This window comes from Eutrigla gurnardus, assembly GCF_963514095.1.
Source record: "Eutrigla gurnardus genome assembly, chromosome: 9".
NCBI classification, from domain to species: domain Eukaryota; kingdom Metazoa; phylum Chordata; class Actinopteri; order Perciformes; family Triglidae; genus Eutrigla; species Eutrigla gurnardus.
This window is the reverse complement of record NC_139923.1, coordinates 17,077,657-17,099,019: the sequence shown is the minus strand read 5'-3', so window position 1 is coordinate 17,099,019 and position 21,363 is coordinate 17,077,657. Positions and strand designations below refer to the sequence as shown.

Here is a 21,363-nt window from a genome sequence, read left to right as displayed (position 1 = left end):
CCACCATCAGGTCAAAAATCCAGCATCTCTAAACCTCACTGTGACAAAAAGCAACAAAACTCATTCTGACTTTGACCTGAGAGTCAAAGCCACTGATGCTTTATCAGTGATGCTTTATCAGTGATGCTTTATCAGACCACAGCGGAGATGAAGGCCACAGATAGCATCACAATATCCAAGGTGATATTTTATAGCCTTTTTGTTGTAAAACCTGTCTATTCGCTTACTGGATTCTATTGTAAATTTTAGCAACATATCACGTTTCCTTAACAACAAGTTGTAAAAGAGCAGCAAAGACGAGTTTGCTCCTTGGGGACAATAAGGTCTAAAGTCTAAAGTCTGTTAATATACTCTGAGAAGCAGAACATGTTGTTCTCCGTATGACTCCAGTGATGTGTAACTCTAACCCTCAGAGGAGAAGATAACTCTTTAAACATCGTATCTGTATGTGTGCTCCACATCTGTGACACATCAGAGGAAGTGCTGCCATGTAGACATTTTGGTCTTTTATTGTGGCTTCAGGCCTGAAGAGGCCGATGAACTTCAACTGAACACTAAAGCAGCTTCATACTGTCGAACTCAAGGATTGGCTTTTACGAGCTGGAAAACCTGCTCAGGCTGTCACGTGCCGTTGGAGATGAACGGGAATGTCTGTGTAACTGATTAATACTGTTAATACTATATACAGTATCATATAATAATAATGAATGCTGTTTGGCCTGTAAATCCTGAGAAGAGGTGGTAGTAACGTATTTACTTAAGTAACTTTCTGGACTAATTGATGAATCGTACTGGTAAGAGTATAGTTTTAATGCAACTCCCTTTTACCTTTTACTTGAGTATTCTGGATCTAACTCATTGATCATGGCTGAAACAACTGCCTCTGATTCGGGGTAGAGGAAAAAAAGGGTCCAGACAGCAAGGCCCGGTCCAGACACCCGGGCCGGTCCAGACACCTGTGCCCGGTCCAGAGACCCAGGCCCTGGTCTTTCTTTCAGACCACCCAGAGCACCAAACACCTCCTGCATTACCAGTGGCACATAAAGGTTTTGGTTTCAGAAGCTTTGTGATGAAAAGAGTGACAGTCGGACAGAAGAAAATGCTTGAAACTACTAAATTGAGCAAGTTTGAGGATTTATTAGTGTTTCTTGTGGCTGAATTTGCCTTAATTTATGTAATTTTGTAAAGATTTAATGTATTATTGTTGTAGTTAAAGGGATATTGTTTGGCAAGTTCATATTTTATATTTTGTCTATTTGACGTTCATGCTCTGAATAGAATAGAATAGAATAGAATAGAATTTTTGACACAGCAGCAGTGGGTCAACAAAAAACATTCTGTACCACTATAACATAACTATAAAAACAAGATATATACAGTGTATAAATACTGTGCAAACTATACAATAAACAATAAACTATCCATCCATTGTCTACCGCTTATCCTGTATTCAGGGTCGCGGGGGGGCTGGAGCCGATTCCAGCTGTCATTGGGCGAAGGCAGGGTACACCCTGGACAGGTCGCCAGTCTATCACAGGGCCGACATGTAGAGACAGACAACCATTCACACTCACATTCACACCTACGGGCAATTTAGAGTCACCAATTAACCTATCCCCATCCTGCATGTCTTTGGACTGTGGGAGGAAGCCGGAGAACCCGGAGAGAACCCACGCTTACACAGGGAGAACATGCAAACTCCACACAGAAGGAACCCGGGCCAACCCGGGAATCGAACCCGACTACACCACCGTGCAGCCCACAATAAACTATACAAGAAATAAACAATACCTATTACTGTGAAAATAGAGTTCTCTGTCAGACGTGAGATAGTTGTTATGCAATGGCTTGTGGCAGGAAAGATTTCCTGTATCTGTTGTTACGACAGTGGAGCAGCTTGTTGGAGAAGGTGCTTAGAAGTTACTCAGTACTCGAGTATTTCTTTCACTTAATACTTTTTTATTCAGGTAACTATTTGGACGACTACTTGTTACTTCTACTTGAGTCATTATTCTAAAGTAACAATATCTAATTACAGTTATCTGCGTGAATGTGTTAACACTGAAAACACACAACAAGGACATGGGGTGAGTCTGAGCCCTTTTTGTGTGCGTAAACACAATTATTTTAGGAATGGAACGGGTGCTAGGAGGCACATATTGATATCAAAACCCCACTGTCTTCAGGTTTCCTGAACCACTATAACCCACATACAAAGGACATTATGGGTGAATAAATGTTGTTGACTGAGTGACCTTTAAACCCTTTTAAGGAGTAAAGTAATAAGTAACAGTAAACCGACTGACGTCGAGTCATGGACTTCCTGAGGAACATTTAACATCCTCACTCTGATTACACCGGAGGAAACTACCCTGATGCTTGAACATGAACCACTGATTTGTTCACAGCATTCTGTGGATTTACCAAGCTAGCTAGCCCAATACTGGAAAAGGTTAGTATTGACTAGTTAGCTAACTTGCTAATTCTGTAACTCTACACTGGATACAGAAAATGAGCCGAGCAGCAGTCAGGTCTAAAGGCCCTCTTCCTCACTCCTCATCGCTCTGGAGCAGAACAAGATAGGCCCACCCAGCTACCTAGCAAACAAGCTAACTAGCCAGACAGACATCTGTCTGCGGAGTTGCGACAACACTGACATGGGTTATCGCCGTAGCAACTAACAAGAGTCACCGTTTTCTTCTTCTTTTGCATTTTCTTTCACAGTTTAAACTGTTTCCAGCTGAGAGGAAGAGCAGAGCTGGAGAAACCAGAAGGGTTGAGGATCTCAGCTTACTGTTCAGCTTTATAACTGTAGAACCATAAAATTACATTCATTATTGAAAATGGAACACTGTTAAAGTCAAACTGCAGAAGAGAACATGAGATAAACCACTTGGAGATATAATTTTCTTCATGGGAAATATGAACAAATAAAAAATAGGTAGCTTAGGTAACAGGTAACAAATAGGTAACAGGTAGCTTTAAAATTTTTGAGCTAAACGAAACGTCACATGAATAAATCTGTTTCCAATCTTCTCATTTACCTCTTGGTAACTATTTCCGAAACAAAAATGCGTCATCTGTGGTGGTATGATTGACTTCTGTCAAAAATACTCATATTTCAAATATCTCAGTGACAAAATGCAATGAAGTGCATTTTGAATTAACTTGATGAACGTGAATAATTATTTAAGGAAAACAAAAAACTTCAGAAAACCTTAGTTTAGCTCTACTTGTGCACTTCTATTCCTGTCAAAGTCAATATCTGATGAAGCCGATGGAGTTTTCATCAGGTGAGGGTGATATTTACAACCCCGTGTTAATGTGTGACCTACTGGAGTGAATGGGAGGGCAGATGCTCCGCATGGCTACATATAGAAGTCCACCTTCCCCCTGGAGCTGCAGCATATCGGTGGGAGGCTGAGAACCTGCAGACAACATGGGGAAGGGTTTCTACATCAGTAAAGCTGTTGGGGTCATGGTTCTGGTCCTGTGTGCCGGGGCCATGGCTACTATCATTGCTCTGTCTGTGGTTTACTCACAGGAAAAGAATAACAATCAGGTCCTGCCGACGGATGGAGGACCGACATCCAACCCCCCCGTCACAACTGCCCCCTCCAATGAACCTTGGGACAAGTATCGGCTGCCCAAGAGCCTGGTGCCGGACCACTATAACGTCACCCTGTGGCCCAGACTGACCCCGGATGTGAAAACGGCTCTCTACATCTTCACTGGTAAGGTTATCCTCTGCAGTGAGAAATTCAGTTTGGTTTTCAGGGTCTAAACGGGTCCTCCTGGGTCCAAAAGGATGAAAGTCAGCAGGAGTTTGGAGGCATTTCTTTGAGAGGAAAAGGGGTGGCGATAAAGACGGATGGTTGACAGGGCCGGCTCTAGCCATTTTGGTGCCGTAGGCGAAATTATGATTGGGTGCAAAAAACATACAGATACTACAATGGTTTCAAGACAAAATATATAGTCTTATTTGTATACATACAATTAGTTCTCAAACAAACAAATAAAATACAATGATGCTCCCTATAGATTTCATCTGATATGGTCCTCTGCTGACTAACTCCATTCTTTCCACCTCAGACAGGGCTCAGGGGGATTTATAGGTGCTGCATGATCGACTCACTTGCTTTAGGATTATGTTCCAGTTGATAGGCTGTTTGGAAGTTGTAAAGTAGCAGCAGTGTATGTTGTGGTGTGCTTGTTGTTCCTTCACCCTCAGGCATATCCAAGCATAGAAATATAGTTATCATTAAGGAAAGATAATGATTCATAGATTATCGCAGATCAGGGAATAGACACAGTGAAAAAAAGTATAGATTTGATGCTTTGATGTGTATGAACTTGAATTAGATGGCTGCAGTCTAATATTAATTATGTGTCTGGCCATATTGACATTAGTAATATAAATAAACATACAGGCTGTATTGCAGGCTGTGAATCACTGGACGTATAGCTGGAGAGCTGAATGTGGTGGTACTGGATGTTTCTTGACCTGCAGCTGTATTCAAACATACACTACACGTTACACCACTGTATTAAGTCCTTTGTGTCATTCTACTTCATATAAAGTAGAACTGCAAAAATAAACTTTATTTAATTTGACTTAGACTTACATTGATTTGTAATAAGCTGTAACTGTGATATTCAATCATAATGACAAATAGCAGTGTATTATTAATAACACAGAGACCACAATAACTGGCTGAACTTCCACGCTTCAGAGTGGTGTATTGCATTCTGAAATAATTTGAGCTAATGTCCTTCCAACTGAGAGAGCATCAAACGGTAGCCTACCAATCATCCACCACGTTAAGCAACACATTCTACATCATGTTGTCAACTTGTTTATTTTTTTTTTAAGCATATGTTTTGTGGATAATGTTGTTACTGTAACCATAATTAATGCAATAATACTAGTTGCATATTGCACCAGAGAATAGGTGTGAATTTATAGGATAGGAAAGTGTTTATTGTCCCTGAGGGGTACTGCATCAAATCTTCTTAGTTGAGTCGGGACTAATATCTCACCTGTTACAATACAATACACACAGACCACATAACAGTGCTTTAATGGGGGTATAAATCTGGTTTTAGACAGTGTTACCTTGACTCTGTAGAACTTGGATCAAGAATATTTCATAGCAGATACAATGAAGGGATGACTGATTATTTCTATTCCTTAATTTATGCAGGGAGACATTTTTATTGCATCACAGATTACAGAACGTCAAACATTGATGTAACAATCAAATAATCTAAGATAAGATGATCATGAATCATAATTGTTTTTTAACAGAATGTTTATGTGCCACTTAAGAGTTTTAAGCATATTTTTGATGATTATCAGGATAAAATCAGGATTTAGACAGAATGATCACACCTATACACTTGTATAGTACAGTAGATAAACTCTACGTAGTGCTGCTGTCCTGTGAAAAACTTAAGGATCCTGGTTTACGTTTTTTCATGTTGTTTTAGGTGAGTCCAGTGTGGAGTTTAACTGCACGGAGGCTACTGACCTGATTCTTATCCACTCCAATAAGCTGAACTACACCCATTTCGATGATCACCAGCTGGCGAAGCTCATCTCAGTCAATAGTGGGTTCACAGCCCCCTCAATCAAGAGGTCCTGGCTCAAGGTTGAGACCCAGTACCTGGTCCTGCAGCTGAATGGTAAACTGATTAAGGACCACAGATACCAACTCTTCACAAAGTTCACTGGAGAGCTTGCTGATGACCTGGGAGGCTTATACCGGAGCGAATACTGGGAGGACGGAGTGAGAAAGTATGTGGATTTGGTGTCAGATGATACTCCTTGAAGACATTTGTTTGATAAGTGAGAGACGTGACATCCTGACCTTCTACCTGCTGATTGACAGGTCACTACTATGTTACCAATGCAGTTAGCTACTAAGACGACTTACTAAAGAACACTTAGCTGTAAAGTTGACCTTGAATTATGAAGTTAACTTTGTTAGCAGCTTCACACCAGAATCCAGATGGCTTCAATGACTTACGTTGGCTCGTCCTAAACATTTCGGGACAACCTCTGTGCTTGATATTGATAAACAGTACATTGTGATTGATATACATGTTATCATCTGGCTCTATGTAAAACTCCCAACAGGCATTTTCATGTTGGTTTAATTAGTCGGTTTCCTGTCAGGGTTGTTGCCACCACTCAGATGCAGCCAACAGATGCCAGGAAGGCGTTCCCATGTTTTGATGAGCCAGCGATGAAAGCTGTTTTCCACATAACGCTGATCCACGACCATGAAACCATCGCACTGTCAAATGGCGAGCAAAAAGGTTAGTAGCAGCACAACAATAATTGGACAGTTTTCACTCGACTTTTAAATGAATGGAATATATGAGGAGGAGAATGTTGCTTCTTTTGCTTCACAAGTGGCTGTACCTTATTTTTAGGGTGATCGAAGACCGTGGATGGTAGTTTGCGTTAAAGTGACATGTTAAAAAAAATAAATATCAAACATGTGAAAGGGATGTAAGGGAACTAAAACAATAACCATGTTATCAAATTTCATTTATTTTCTACAGAATCCATTAGTGAGACCATTGACGGTCACAATGTGCTGAGGACGACTTTTGAGCCAACTGAGAAAATGTCCACCTACCTGCTGGCGTTCATTGTCAGTGAATTTGGCTTCATCAATAACACCATTGATGGAGTTTTGGTAAGTGTCATTTACTCTGAATTTTACTGAATGGATCGTATACATTCTTTGGTTTACACCATACCATAACAATATGTCAGGTGAGCCTAATTCTGCCGAGACTGGACATTTTCTCACAGATTTGTGATTAACCTAGAAAAGAAATTATATTTGTTGGAACCTAAAAGTTGTAATTAGGTACATTCACTCCAGTTTACCCTTAGGAAAACGCTGAACAAGCTACCCATTTCACTTCCAATTTGACAAGAACTTGAAAGATAGACCTCTTTTTCGGGCAGTGTCCTACTCCAAACCCAGAGGGTGCAAACCACCATCTTTGGGGGACTTGGACATAATGCTACTCCACTATCCAGCATGCTGTCTCATGTTCAATCGCAGGACAATTAGATGGTTAATTAGACTACAAGCAATCCATCAACGGGAGGCCTGAGACTGTTGAGCCCACATTTTTACAGAGGCTGCAGTACCCCTGTCAGGACTCTCTGGGTAACACTGTTGTAAGCTATTTCCACATAACACATGTTGACCCGATGGGAAAACTGCACTGTAACACAGCTAGGAGGGAATCCACATTGTTCCTCCTGGATCTGAGGTTCAAGAATTAGCCGTAGCCTCCATTGCAGCAGAATAACTATTCCTGGGTGGCTGAGTCATGTGATACCCTGATGAGCCCCCCCCTTAAAAAAAAAAATGGGAACCACAATCTTGGTCGACCATTCCAGAGGGACTGTCCCCGACCTCCATGTGACTTCATGTGACATTGAAGCAATCATTCAGCCAAGACAACTCAGAGCCTTAAGCATCTCCATGAAAAGCTGATCCACCCCTGGTGCCTTGCTGCCAAGAAGTTTTGACTACCTCAGTGTGGTGATAAGTCAACTGCTGTGAGCCTCTCTTTACCTGGGTGTACATGGCATTGCATGGCAATGGTGGCAGATCTGATAATACGACCACAAAGTCAGTCATGGATCTGTGGTGTTCTGGTTCTAAATACACTTATGGACCGTGCTTCAACATGGTGTCTGTTTCATCCAATCAATGACACAATAGTCTATCAACAAAGCACCACTCAGGTTCAGATCAGACTACGAATCATCCTTATCCAGGTTCCTCCAGTGTTGAGGTCCCCCAGCACAACTACAGAGGCCCACATTGGTGCCACTTTCCAGGACGCCACCCAGAGACTCCAAGAAGGCTGGAAATTAAGAGCTGCCGTTTTGTGCAGAAGCAAGGAGACTTACTCTGAGCGATTGGTTGTCACAAAGAGACATGCTCAGCAGGGTCCCATGAGTTTCCCCGCAACCCCCTCTAGAAAAGGCTAGAGTCCAGCCCCTCTCCAGGAGTCTGATTCTGGAAGCAGTGCTATGTGGAGGTGAGCGCAAAAAAAATCTATTTGATATCACTCCAACTCCTGCACCAGCCCCAGTTGCTTCCCCGCCACAGAGGTGATGTTCCATGTCTTTGCCTTCTACCGTACTCACAATGCACCCAATATCAATGCCTATCCCTGTGAGTGGTGAGGTCACTCTTGGTCTGACCACTCCCCTGGGATCACTTTGAATACCAGGAACTATTGCCCGACCAACACAGGGTCCTTCCCGTGAGGCACACAACCCCTCCACCATGTTATTGTGTTAATTTATTAAACATTAATATATACAATTAGAGAGGTTATATCGATTTAAAAGAAAACTGTGTATTTATTGGAGGATTTATTGGCAGAAAGGCCACCATAGTTCTCTGGCCACCTCATCACCAGTTTCCCCTAATTCCTTCACGCTGCTCCTTTACAACCACAGAGATTACATGTTTTTTTGACAATAATTTACTAACATTTAACTAACAAGAATGTGCATCATGACAACATGTAATGTATTTTATTTAGTATATTATGTAATGTCGGTTTAGATCCGCATCTTCGCCAGGAAGCCTGCTATTGACGCGGGACAAGGACAGTATGCCCTGAACAAAACCGGACCCATCCTTAAGTTCTTCGAGCAATATTACAAATCCAAATACCCGCTGCCAAAGTCAGGTAAGTCCTCCAGGCATCAGATCTGACAAATACTTTATTTTCATATTCTCCCTTTTGCATTTGTCTTTGTTATATATATGCTATCAAATTTGTTTCCACAATCCCTTTCTTTTTTATATTAAGTACATACAGTACAGACAGTACAGTACAGTCCGTCATTCAGAACTCCATATAAAATGCTTGTCCTTCATCTGTTATTCTGTTATTGATGCATGACGTTATCTTATTGCAGTGATGCTTGTATTTTTAAGTTCTGACATTTTATGGCAGGGCTTTGGGAAGAGGATCTCTGATCACATGCAGTATCAATTATTAACAGATGAAACTTGATAACTTGATTGATATACTGTCTTTCATGACAGTCGTAATCCATCACTATCCAGTCTTCCAGTCATCCAGTCCAACTCTTACAGTACATTCCCAGGTGTTATGCTGACTATGTTGATAATATAAACCTAGTTAATAGTCAGTTTTTGTCCTTATTCCTAAAGAGACAATATTCCTACTAATCTGTTTACATGGCTGAAAATGTAGTTATTGTTTCACATTTCTAATTTCACTCTACCTCCAGATAACTTTCTCACACTGGTGCTGTTAGAAGTTATTTGGTCAATTTTCAAGCAGTAATCAACCACAAATAACATCTTTCCTAATGCAGACCAGATAGCTCTACCAGACTTTAATGCTGGAGCCATGGAGAACTGGGGTCTGATCACATACAGAGAGACAGCGCTGCTCTACGATGAAGAGTTCTCCTCCAACTCCAACAAGCAGAGGATCGCTACCATCATTGCTCACGAACTGGCTCACATGGTTAGTTTTCAACTCTGCATCACTTCACAGTAGCTGCACCCTTTGGAGGCTGCATTTGAAGACCAAAAAGGCAGCTGCAACAAGGCAGGTGGATCCTTCACTGCCGAATTATCCCAAGATTCATAGCGCCGGTGAGAATTAGACTAAGTCAAAGCTATGGTCTTGGGCATACGTTCAAGTAAGTCTCAAGTATTGTCAAAGCAGGTTTCAAAGTCGAGTCTTGGTAAGAAAACTCCATGTGTGTATGCTGTTCCAAACCAACTCTCAAGTCCTTGTTTTTTTGACTATTGGCTGACTCAAGTCCAACTCTCAGGTCAACCCAGGTCTGGGAGCCTGCAACGAGTTGCTCATGTTGTTTTTATTCTTGCCGTATTCACACCTTTTCTCTGCTCTGTCCCTTTAGTGGTTTGGTAATCTGGTGACTCTGAGGTGGTGGAATGATTTGTGGCTGAATGAAGGCTTTGCATCCTATGTTGAGTACCTGGGAGCACACGAGGCTGAACCTGACTGGAACGTGGTAAGCACTTCCTCTAATAATAGGCCTCAATATTAAGCAACACGTCTGAAGGCAATTTGTGAAATAGTCACGAAATTCTAGTCTACTAATTTCTGTACATTTACACACATTTTCTATTTTTTTGGAAGTTGGAAGTATCATTTGTGTCTTTTTTTTTTGTCAATTAGTTTGGTCACTTCACAACAGTGTGGGACATGCGCTATTGAGCACCAGTCTCATGGTTGAAAGTCCAGTAGGACCCATAAACCTCCTCACCCCCACCATAAGTAGCCTTTCTCAATATTTAATACTGTGTCACTCCCTCTGGACTTTGGATAGTAATGTGGATTCCTTCAATTTGTGTGTCCAACATGAAAAATAATCCAAATTAACTTTCCATGACATTGTTTCAGTGCTGAGCAACATGAAAAAAAATGGGCAATTTGCATCCCTGGACACAAAACCGAAAGACTGAAAGCATTTCGTGAATATTTCAAGCACTGCCTTGGGACTGGGTTGGGTGATGGTGACATTGATCAGGGGAGTTTTGACCATACTGTGTTATTTGTCTCATAATAGAAAGACCTCATCGTGCTCAGTGACGTGCACAGGGTGTTTGCTGTCGATGCCCTGGCCTCGTCTCACCCTCTGTCCTCTAAAGAAGAGGACATCCAGAAACCAGCACAGATCAGTGAACTATTCGATGCTATCTCATACAGCAAGGTGAGCTCAGACTTAAGCCAACAGAACCATACAAGTAGAACAGAAGTAGAACTGAACGGTTCTCAGTGGTCATGTGACCAGTACAAAAGAAAATAGTCATTGTTATTAGTTGTTATCTGTTATTAGATGGTGACAACTAGTATGGGTGGGTCCATCGCAGCTCAAGAGAGCAAACACGGCTCCAGAGACAAATATCTATTATATTATATCTCTATAATATAAAATTCATATCAAAATATGATTCCTGGCTCCGTTTTAATCATATAATGTTAATTACCTCTTCTATGTTCTTTCTTACCTACCAACCGCAGCTGGTTGCTTGGCGATGGGAGCAGCAAAGGTGACGCAATGAGAAAATCCTCTGTAAACCAGACATTTCTGTTCAGCCTTCGCGGCCTTTGTAGGACCCAGCTGACGTAGCTGGAGAACGCTGCGTCCTCTGTAGGCTTCGTCCTCTGTAGGACCTGTCGGCTTCGGACACAGCGAGTGATTCTGCCACTTGCCATAAGTCGGTTAACTTTATACGGAAGTGGCCCGCGGTCACAATGACAACGATATACATAAAAATCGCCGCCTCTCTGACCATCCTGCTGTTGAATAGGAATGTCCGTTCTATTCCTAATTTATTTCGATGAGCAGAACACTTTGCCCAGCTCTGGTCCATCATCTGGGACATCAATCCACCCAATTTATAGATTCAATTTCTGTCCGGTAGAAGTGTACTTACTGTTTAATATGTGATATTGTTTTTCCACATTGTCCTTTACACAGACTCATCTTGAAAAACCTATAAAATATGTTTGCTCCTCAGGGAGCGTCTGTTCTGAGGATGTTATCGGACTTCCTGACTCCAGAAGTCTTTACAACAGGACTCCAGGTAAGGACTTCATGGAGACTGATATTTACATGAAATAATACTGTTAAGCTCCGTCCCTTTATATTTTACACAGAAAATAATATTCTATAATGGATTATCGACAGGTTTTGGTTACACATGCTCTACACAGGTCCAAATGAGTTCTCCAGCAAGCCCCTCCAGGAATTGCCATTTTGCGATCGCAGCAATTAATGCAAATTCAATCATCGTATATTATGCAAGAGCTTGCAAGCTTTTCTTATCTCTTTTCAGCAAATGTCCTAAATAAGGTGTAGCTGTCAGGATAGAGATCACCTGAATGTTTCCTACTTCCTGTTGGTTATATTTGGAGCTGTCAAATGTTAAAAGATTTTAATCAGATTAATCACAGGGTAGCAGGCGATTAATCAGGTTTAATCACAATTCTATATTAAATATACATTTCTCTGTATATTGTTGTGGTAATGGAGAGATAAATGACAAAATGTGAAGCCTCTACAAATACTTAATTACAAAAAAGTAATTCAGGTTATTGAAATGGACTATATGTGAAACTAAACCAACTAATTAATCTTTTTGTTTTCTGTGTGTACCCTGCAGACCTATCTGGCTGAATTTAGTTTTGGGAATGCTGTCTACACAGACTTGTGGGATCATCTGCAGCTGGCATGTACTTTTCTATAATCTTATTTGTTTTGAACATTCTGCTAATGGTTTGATGAAAAGGATCTCCAGTATGAGACCATAAAAAATATATCTGAGCAGAACGGACACTGAACTGTTTCTAATGGCCATGTGACTAGGACAAAGAAAATGGTGTTTGTTGTTAGTTGTTATGGTAAGAAAACGTCATTGGTACTATTGTGATGTCACAGCTCACCGGGAAGAGAGCAGATGCAGGTATCTAGGTAGCTAGTTAAATAGATAGCTAGTTAGCTAGTTATCTAGTTAGCTAGGAAGCTAGTCAGATAGGCAGCTAATTAGCTAGGTATCTAGTTAGCTAGGTAGCTTGCATTTCCACTGCTGTAATGTGCTTGTTTTCAGAAAATGAGCCTTACGCATTTGGCAAATTATCAATGTTGTTTCCTATGGTGTGATCAGAGTGTGGATGAAGTCAATCTCTACACTTCGTGACATTACAACTTCACTCATAGTCGTGCGGTAGAGGAGGGTCAATAGTAAGGATATGAAGCAAAACATCGTCTCTCGGCGACTGAGAGACTCACCATTAACATTATACAGACGAGGCCGCTACAATGGGTGAAATGCCAACAGTACACATTAAAATGGCCGCCGCTCTGACCTGCTACATCGATTTGAATTGGAATGTCCCTTCTATTTAATTTCTATGGTGCCAACCTACTCTTGGCTATGTCCTCATTGTTTTTGTCTGTCTAATTCCACAGGCTGTTGATACTAGTGGCACTAATCTTCCTCAAACTGTCCACAACATCATGAACACCTGGGTGCTGCAGATGGGCTTTCCTGTGGTGACCATAAATACCCAGACCGGAGTGGTATCCCAGAAGCACTTTCTCTTGGATCCAGACTCTGAAGTCACTGCTGAATCTCCCTTTGGGTATTTACGCAGCCTTTAGACCAATTAATTCATTGTTCTTTTGTCTCTGTCCCTCATACCACTGCTATAATATGCTGTTCATTATAGTACAATTTACTATGACTTTACACGTTTATAGTAGTATTATTATCTTAAATACTGCTATACATTATAGTATTATCACAAAAAATTAAGGTAGGAATAATTTAAATAAATTATGCATTTTCAATTTTGTGTCATTATAATCAAAGTGAGACAGTCTCCCTTTCCAGTTTATGGAACTGTATGTAGATGCAACAATACAATTGTTTATCCTATAGATATGAATGGATTGTTCCAATCAAGTGGATAAAAACTGCAGTCATCCAGGAACCACAGTGGCTGATGAATAAATCAGGTAGGTGCAATGTAGCTGCAGGCCGTTGTTGATGGCCAAGACAAGTCCTACTTACATATTTCTTGATTGCATGTGCTGAAGAACTTGAAAAAGAAACACCTTTTCAATATTTGACTGATTTAATTATAAGTCAAATAATGCAATACAGAGCCTGGTAAGATTAACACACCTTAAATACAGAAGATGGGTATATACAAATTAGAAAAACGAGTGGGTGGGCAAAATGATTATTCACGACCATATTGCATCAACGATAATATTTGCTGTTACTATGAATATGTTTATTTAAGCAAATCAAGAAATTATATTCAAAACAAAGTGCAGTATTGATTGAGATAGCTGTGTCTTGTTAGGCTATTTTTGTGCCGAGTCAGCGTAGTCCATGAAGAGATAGATGGATGTTGCTTATGGATCTACGAACCAAACAAGAGTTGTGTTTCTGATCGTTGTTTGCAAACGCTGCTATGTTCCAATGCTGGTTGAAGGAAACCAGCCCCTCCACTTTTATTCTCCTTACACAGTCAAGTTAGCTCTGCCCTAACTTGTTTGTTGCTCCTGTTGTTTTACAGTCAGTGGTCTCTGTTAGCAGAGCTAACCAGGGACATTCCCATCTTCATTTCATTGCGTAATGGAGAACAGAGCCAAAGCTGAACTGAATCGAGTGGCTGACATATCATTTTGAGTGGCGAAAGCCAACAGAAATAATAAAAAAAAAAAAAAGAATTGTATAATTAATTTTGGGTTCTGTGCAGGAACCTCTTTTCACCAATATCATTGATGCTACATAAATGGTACCAATGATGGTCTGGGTGGTTTGTAGAGTCCTCCTGTCCTAGGTGGTGTACATCCCATAATAGTTTGTAATGTTTTAAGTCAGGATGCTTTCTACTGCTCTTCTGAAATACACCTGCTTTTTCACCAGGATGGAGATGTGTGAGGACCATGTCAGGTTTTTTGTGATACTGATTCCCAGAAACAATTGCCTTCTAGGTTTTACTGGCATCAAGTAAAACCTCTACAATCAATCTCTAATGATTTACTCCACGTTTTCTTCTGTAGCCACAATTAATGCAATGAAGGCATCGGGTAGTGACTGGGTGGTGGCCAACCTTGATGTGGTAGGTTACTACAGAGTCAACTATGACCAGGGCAACTGGGACAGACTCCTAAATATCCTGGAGACCAATCATCAGGTATACAATTTAGAATAAGGTGTGATCTCTGCTTTCCTACACTGATTATGAACATGATTATTGCAGTAGTAGTGACAGGGACACTGACATCGCTCTTGTTTTTCAAGCTTATTCAAGTGATCAACAGAGCTCAGTTGGTGGATGATGCCTTCAACCTGGCCAGGTAAGTTCTGCTTATATTCTATCATGTACAGATGATGTAAGTAATGAAAAGAATGATCATATGGAGTACTGAGAAGCAGAAAAAAAAGAACATTTGAATGGTTTACGACCTTCTGTCAAGTCAAAAGACTCTATAATATGGTTCAGAAAGTAAAATCATTTTATTAAGAGCTTATAGGAAAAAAGTGGACCACAAATGATGCTTGGCTAAGTCCCGCCCGTCGATTGAAGACGAATCATCGTGTATCATCAGCAGGCTCTGACCAGGGTCCAACAACGATTTGGTTATGCTCTTTAGATTCTCATGCAGTGGTTTCAGATGTTCTCGATTTTTTCGGCTGGTTATGTGGATTTGGAGCTTGTGCTAGTTATTTGTTTCATTGTGCCACTCGTTACCTTGAGAGGGTGGAAGGAAACCGCAGACATCAAGTGAACCATTCATATGGGTGTGAACTGTACCATTTGTGGCTGATGGGTTCCAGCATAAGCCACTTCCTCTGGTGAGGAATGGTCATTCCAGGTCAGCTAAAATTGTTTCTATAACTCTCAAACCATCTGTCTTCCTCGGCCAGAATGTGAACATTGGTGTCCACCAGGGACTGTCCCTGGTCCTTAAGCAGCAGATGAACTATGGTTCTGTTCAACATCACACTGTCCAGATGGTTTCTTGGTATTTTTTCCTTGGGGTGGACTTGGCTTTCCCTCAGAGTCTTGCTGGGCTTGAAGTGCTCAGGGATCAGACACCCACAGTGTATGGAATGTCAATGTTGTTGCATTGTTGTTTTCTTCATTGTTCTATCTCTTTGTTCTATTGAAGAAAACCAGTTTGGGGAACAACAACTTTTTAGAGCTTCCCTGATGTGTCTTTGCTCCTCATTCCTTCCCTCTGCACTTGTGGGTACATGTTGTGTTGTGTGTTCTGATGACCCCTAACTTGTGTTCTAGTGGGTGGTGCTGATCTGTGTGTGTGGGCTTCCTGTGTGTTTGGATGTTGAGGCTTCTGTTATCTTGAATGCACAATTCAAAAAGACAATTTCCTCTGACATCCTCCTGGGAGAACTTGATGTTGTTATTGTCCACTATATTGATGTGGTCTGTGAATACTCAGCAGTCAGGTTGCATTAAGGTGGACGCCTTCAAACCATAGTCACCAAACCAATGGTGATATCACCATCACTATGTCCACTTCTTACAAACTGTCTCTAGTTTTGACTCACAACTTAATAAATTGTTAAATAAGAAAATGTATAAAGGTAAACTACTACAACTATGTTGGCAATGTAATGAAGAATAAACCTGAGAATATTCAACACTATTAATAAATGATGATGAAGATGTACGTATTGGATATTCCATTTATTTTCACAATCTTGTTACCCCAAAGAGCAAAGATTATCACCACAGTACTGGCCCTCAATACCACCAAGTACCTGAACCAGGAGAAAGACTATATGCCCTGGGAGTCTGCCCTGAACAACCTGGACTTCTTCTACCTCATGTTTGACCGCAGTGAGGTTTATGGTCCCATGCAGGTGAGTTTTCTTTTAGCCACAAAACACAAATTAGTTACTTCTTGATTTGAATCTTAATGGAATGATCACATTTCCTTGTTTTAAGAGTTATCTGAGGAAACAGGTCACCCCTCTGTTTGAATACTATAAGACCCTGACTGACAACTGGAGCAAAGTACCTGTTGGACACATGGACCAGTAAGTAAAGGGAAATGGTGGACATATACTGTTCTGGGTATCATACTTCTAAACAGAGCCAATAACAAAATATGACACTTGCCAACTAGAGAGTTAAACATTTAAGAACACTTCATTTTATCCTTCTCAACAACTGGTTACACCAAAACCTGCGCAAACTCAAGCACTAGCATTAGCATACCATTGATCACTTTAAGAAATCCTGAGTAAGACATTTAAGTGATAGGTAGTTAAAAATGAGTTTGGTTTGAACACGGCACAGAAGATTACAGGTGCTGTTCAAATGATCCTTTTCAGAATAAAACGTTTTTTTAGATTAAGTACATAGCCTCTAATAATTAAGACCACCCAGTTTTTGTTAATCTTGCACAAACATCCAATCTATGTATTTTGGCTTTCCCCATCTCCATTGATCCTCCTTCTCCTTCCTCCAGGTACAACCAGGTGAATGCCATCAGCCTGGCTTGCAGGACAGGCCTCGAGGAATGCCAAAATCAGACTAAGGCCTGGTTCACTCAATGGATGAACACTAATAAAAACCCGTGAGTATTTATAATATTATCTTTTCACTGTTTTAGTCACTCTTTGCTGTAATTAAAGTGCATCCATCTGTCCATCAACTACAGTGCACTGAACTTTAAAGATGTCATCTCTCTTCAGGATCCATCCCAACCTGCGCTCCACTGTGTACTGTAATGCCATTGCAGCAGGTGGCGCTAAAGAGTGGGAGTTTGCTTGGTCACAGTTTGCGAATGCAACCATTGCTACTGAAGCTGAAAAACTCCGCTCTTCCCTGGCCTGCACGAAGCAACCCTGGCTCCTCAACAGGTGTGTACAGAGACCACCATGCTCATCCCGTTAGTGTGTACAATTACTCACCAGTACACACACAAACATACAGGTATATACACCTACTGTTCTACTTGTACCCTTTCAGGTACCTGGAGTACACTCTGGATCCAAAGAAGATCCGAAAGCAGGATGCCACCTCCACCATCGTCTACGTTGCTAACAACGTGGTTGGCCAATCTCTGGCCTGGGACTTCGTCAGAGCTCGATGGTCATATATTTTCACAGAGTGAGTGCAACTCATGACTTTCCCAAGAGATGTAAGAAAAGGCACCAGATTCGTAGTGAAGTCTGATCAACATTAGAATTTTTCCCCATTATGATGATTTTAAAGTACTAAAATGTGTTTAATGGTTCAGAGTAAAGGTTGTGAATGCAGGCAGGCTATATGATGTGTTAGGTAACACATCTCTGTGACTGAAGCACAGTCCCATAATAAAAGATCCGTTGTCACATAATCACATAAAAGCCAACAGGCAGGTTTATTATCAGTGATGGCTTTGTTCAGTGTAATTCAAACTCAATTGTCTCAATTGACCTTTACTCTTGACTCCTCATAAACCAGTCAGCCAACCCAGTCTCCCAGCAGATCTCTTAGCACCAACAATGACAACAGAAAGACAATTACACTTTAACCACCACCATGTATCCCAAAGTGCGACAGGTTTCCTAAACATAACTAAGGGGTTTACATAATTATTTTAAGCCCAATCTTTTTTTTTTGTAGTCTAAATAACTGTTTAAATGTGTAATGTTGGTTTTGTCACGTAATGTCTTCTTGACTGATACCTAAAGGTCCCATATTATGAAAAACATGTTTTCTCTGGTCTCTGCACCTATAAACTGGTCCTCCCTGAGCCTGAACTCCCAGAATGAGGAAAACAAGCGACTCCTGCATGGTCTCGCAGCCCACCCACTGGTAAAATGGCGCTCCTATGGGCTGTTTAGATTCAGCTCCCATCGTTACGTATGGAGTCATTTACATAGGCCGAACGCCTCTGCGCCATGATAGGAGACGTCCGAGAGGGGGCGTTCATTACCGAGGTGAATTTCGGTGTGTCCTGCGGTGAGATAGCAGTGAGATAGCAGTGTTTCACAATGTAGTTGCTCAGAGCTAGACATGCAAATTGCTCTGTTGTTGGTTGTACAAATCATAATCATAAGTGCTTATATTCTGTCCCAACTACAGAAGAACAGAAGAGACAGTGATTGCGTTTAATTTTTAATGACAATGTGCCGGCTACGGTCCGTGTTAGCTTGTATGTGTGTGCTAACCACTTCACATCGGACTGCTTCAGTAACGAGGGTCAGTACAAAACTGACTTTGCCTCGACACTGACCCTCATAGAAGGATCTGTCCCAACCATACGGGACCCAGCAACTTCCCCTGAGACACATAGGCGAGCCATAGTGATACATCCACCGTAAACATTAGCGCATGCGTCTCCGTGGCTCTCCAAGTAGGAGATGACAGACGGAGCTCATTGGCATTTAAAGGTGCAGGCACAGAAACAGCCTGTTCTTAGCAGAGCTCATTTGAGCAACTTTTAGACAGCTGAAATTCAGGACCACGGATGGGTTTGGGGCAATGCATATCGAATACACTGTTGTTGGACCTCTGAGAGCTGTGCAAAATTCATGAAAATCAGTATAATATGGGACCTTTACATTTGAAAAGTGTGGGTACTTGTACATGAATCAGCAGATTGGAATTTTCAGACTATTTCGCCATCTGCTATAAGACTGTGTTGATCATGCTGAGATAGTTTCATTATGGCTGAATTAAGCTAGTTGTTGTTTCAGTGGTCGTATAACTTTTTGGTGTATTTTGACATATAACTGTTGCAGGAACCAATTATCTTCCATTATAGAACATTTCTAATTATATGTTTCAAAGACCCTCAATTATAACTGGACACACAACAATTAGTAAACTTCTTTGATGGATTGAGATGGTTATTTGGTCTCAGGCAGCATTCTGGGTCTGACCTGTAGAAACACAACCGTTCCTTTATTTACTGGAGTTACTTTGATTTGGTTTTCCTTTTCTGTCCTGGCGCTGCAATGGTGGAATTAGCTCCCTGCCGATGTGAGGACCGCAGAGTCGCTCCCCATCTTCTGTGAGACTCTGTTGTTCAGAGTTCATCTGGACTCTGCTTAGCCTCCTCCCCGTAATACCCCACCCCCGCCCATAACAAAATAAAAATAAATGTAGTTTGCTTGTTTGTATGTACTAGCACTTACTTATATCTTATCTTGTATCTTAGCACTTGTCTCTGTTGTATACCAGCTACGGGTTAACTGCTTGAAACTTACACTTTCTTCTCACAAATGTACTTATTAAATTGTAATTATTAAGTCACTTTGGATAAAAGCATATGGTGAATGCCCCAAATGTAAATGTAAATGTTTTATTCACTTTTATTTTCTAACATTTTATTTGAGGAATATCAGCTTTTTCCATCAGACAGGTTCCAATCAGGCCTCAGTCTACTTGGGTCCAACACTGAATGTAAAAGAATGCTATTTAATTGCCTACAAATTGACTTAATTCCCTCTCATGTCTTGACTGCTAGGTATGGTGGTGGTTCCTTCTCCTTCTCCAATCTCATCAACGGAGTCACCAAGCGATTTTCCTCTGAATTCGAGCTTCAAGAGGTTAGATATTCCACATCTTTTTGTCTACATTGTTTCTTTAAATGGGTTAGACCCAATTTTACCAACACTCAAACAAAGGTGTGTGAAACAATAATTCAAACAAAGCATCATTTCAATGACCAGTTACGTTTGAATATCCCCATCAGGTAGAAACAAGCTAACGTAGCTAGATAACGTTTCCTCTGATGCAGTGGACAGATCCGTTTTTGAAAAGAAAACGTGATGTGGGGCACAAGCAAGCAGCAATAGAAGCACTAAGGTGCGTGGTCAGGAAATATGACCCTGAATACATTAAATATTGTTTCATGATGGCAGACAGTAAAGGTGTTTTGTTTTAGTGCTATACATCATATCAGGAATCTACTTTCGTCATTACAGCAGACTGACAGACATATTTACAGCCCTGTTTGTTTTTTACTTCCTCTTTCCTACTTCCTCGGTTTCCCTGAATCTAACTACAAGCCTCATTGTTTTAAACTCAACCAGTTTTTTTCGAGACCAAATGAAAAGGTTTTGTCTTAACGTAACCAAACCAACCTTGGGTTTGTGATGTTGTCTCGACAGGCAGAAATAAATGGGATGCGGATACAAACCATACTTCTAATTGAAATACTGTAGTTTGAAAGTGTGACACTTGTTTGGTGGTTGTTGTTTGTTAGTTGCTGCATCACTCCCTTTTGTTTGGTTCTTGGTGACAGCTGAAAAAGTTTAAAGAAGAAAACAGTGAGGTGGGTTTCGGCTCGGGGACCCTGGCAGTGGATCAATCCATCGAGAGAACCATCAGCAACATCAAGTGGATCACAGAAAACAAGCAGAATGTTCTGAAATGGTTCGTGGCCGAGGCCTCGTTCTAGCTCAGTATTTAATGGAGGAGAGTTCACAGAAGTTGTGCAGCTGTGATTTCTTTAGTCCTGGAAAAACAAAGAAAAAATATAATGGTCTTCAGAATAAATTGGACCCAAATGAGCTTTCTGAACCTTTGATGTTCTCCATTTGATCAAACTGGAATAATATAGAATATGTTTATTTTTGTTACCATAACATGATTATTTTTGGATAAAAACACATTCAAAACATTCATACACCATATGTTTCATCATGTGGATGACATGAAAAGACAAAATTAACGAGAAAAATGATATTAAATATAATACCCCCCCCCCCCCCCCCCCCCCTCTAAAAAATGGATGTGAACAGTTTTTTTTAG

At 40.8% G+C, this 21,363-nt stretch overlaps 1 protein-coding gene across 1 annotated transcript; it reads left to right on the top strand.

Annotated features, from left to right (window-relative positions):
* Positions 1-3,439: 3,439 nt before the first annotated feature.
* On the top strand, positions 3,440-21,106 carry LOC311018422 (aminopeptidase N-like; the record flags this gene model as incomplete). The annotated part of the gene is made up of 21 exons (XM_084017385.1): positions 3,440-3,734; positions 5,491-5,797; positions 6,179-6,321; positions 6,571-6,707; positions 8,616-8,742; positions 9,401-9,555; positions 9,959-10,072; positions 10,631-10,774; positions 11,586-11,651; positions 12,231-12,296; positions 13,037-13,209; positions 13,509-13,585; positions 14,645-14,778; positions 14,886-14,941; positions 16,325-16,472; positions 16,558-16,649; positions 17,084-17,191; positions 17,310-17,477; positions 17,587-17,727; positions 20,075-20,156; positions 20,855-21,106. The coding sequence occupies 21 exons, from the start codon at positions 3,440-3,442 to the stop codon at positions 21,008-21,010; spliced, it is 2,889 nt and encodes a 962-aa protein (XP_083873511.1). The 3' UTR covers positions 21,011-21,106.
* Between the last annotated feature and the right edge of the window lie 257 nt (positions 21,107-21,363).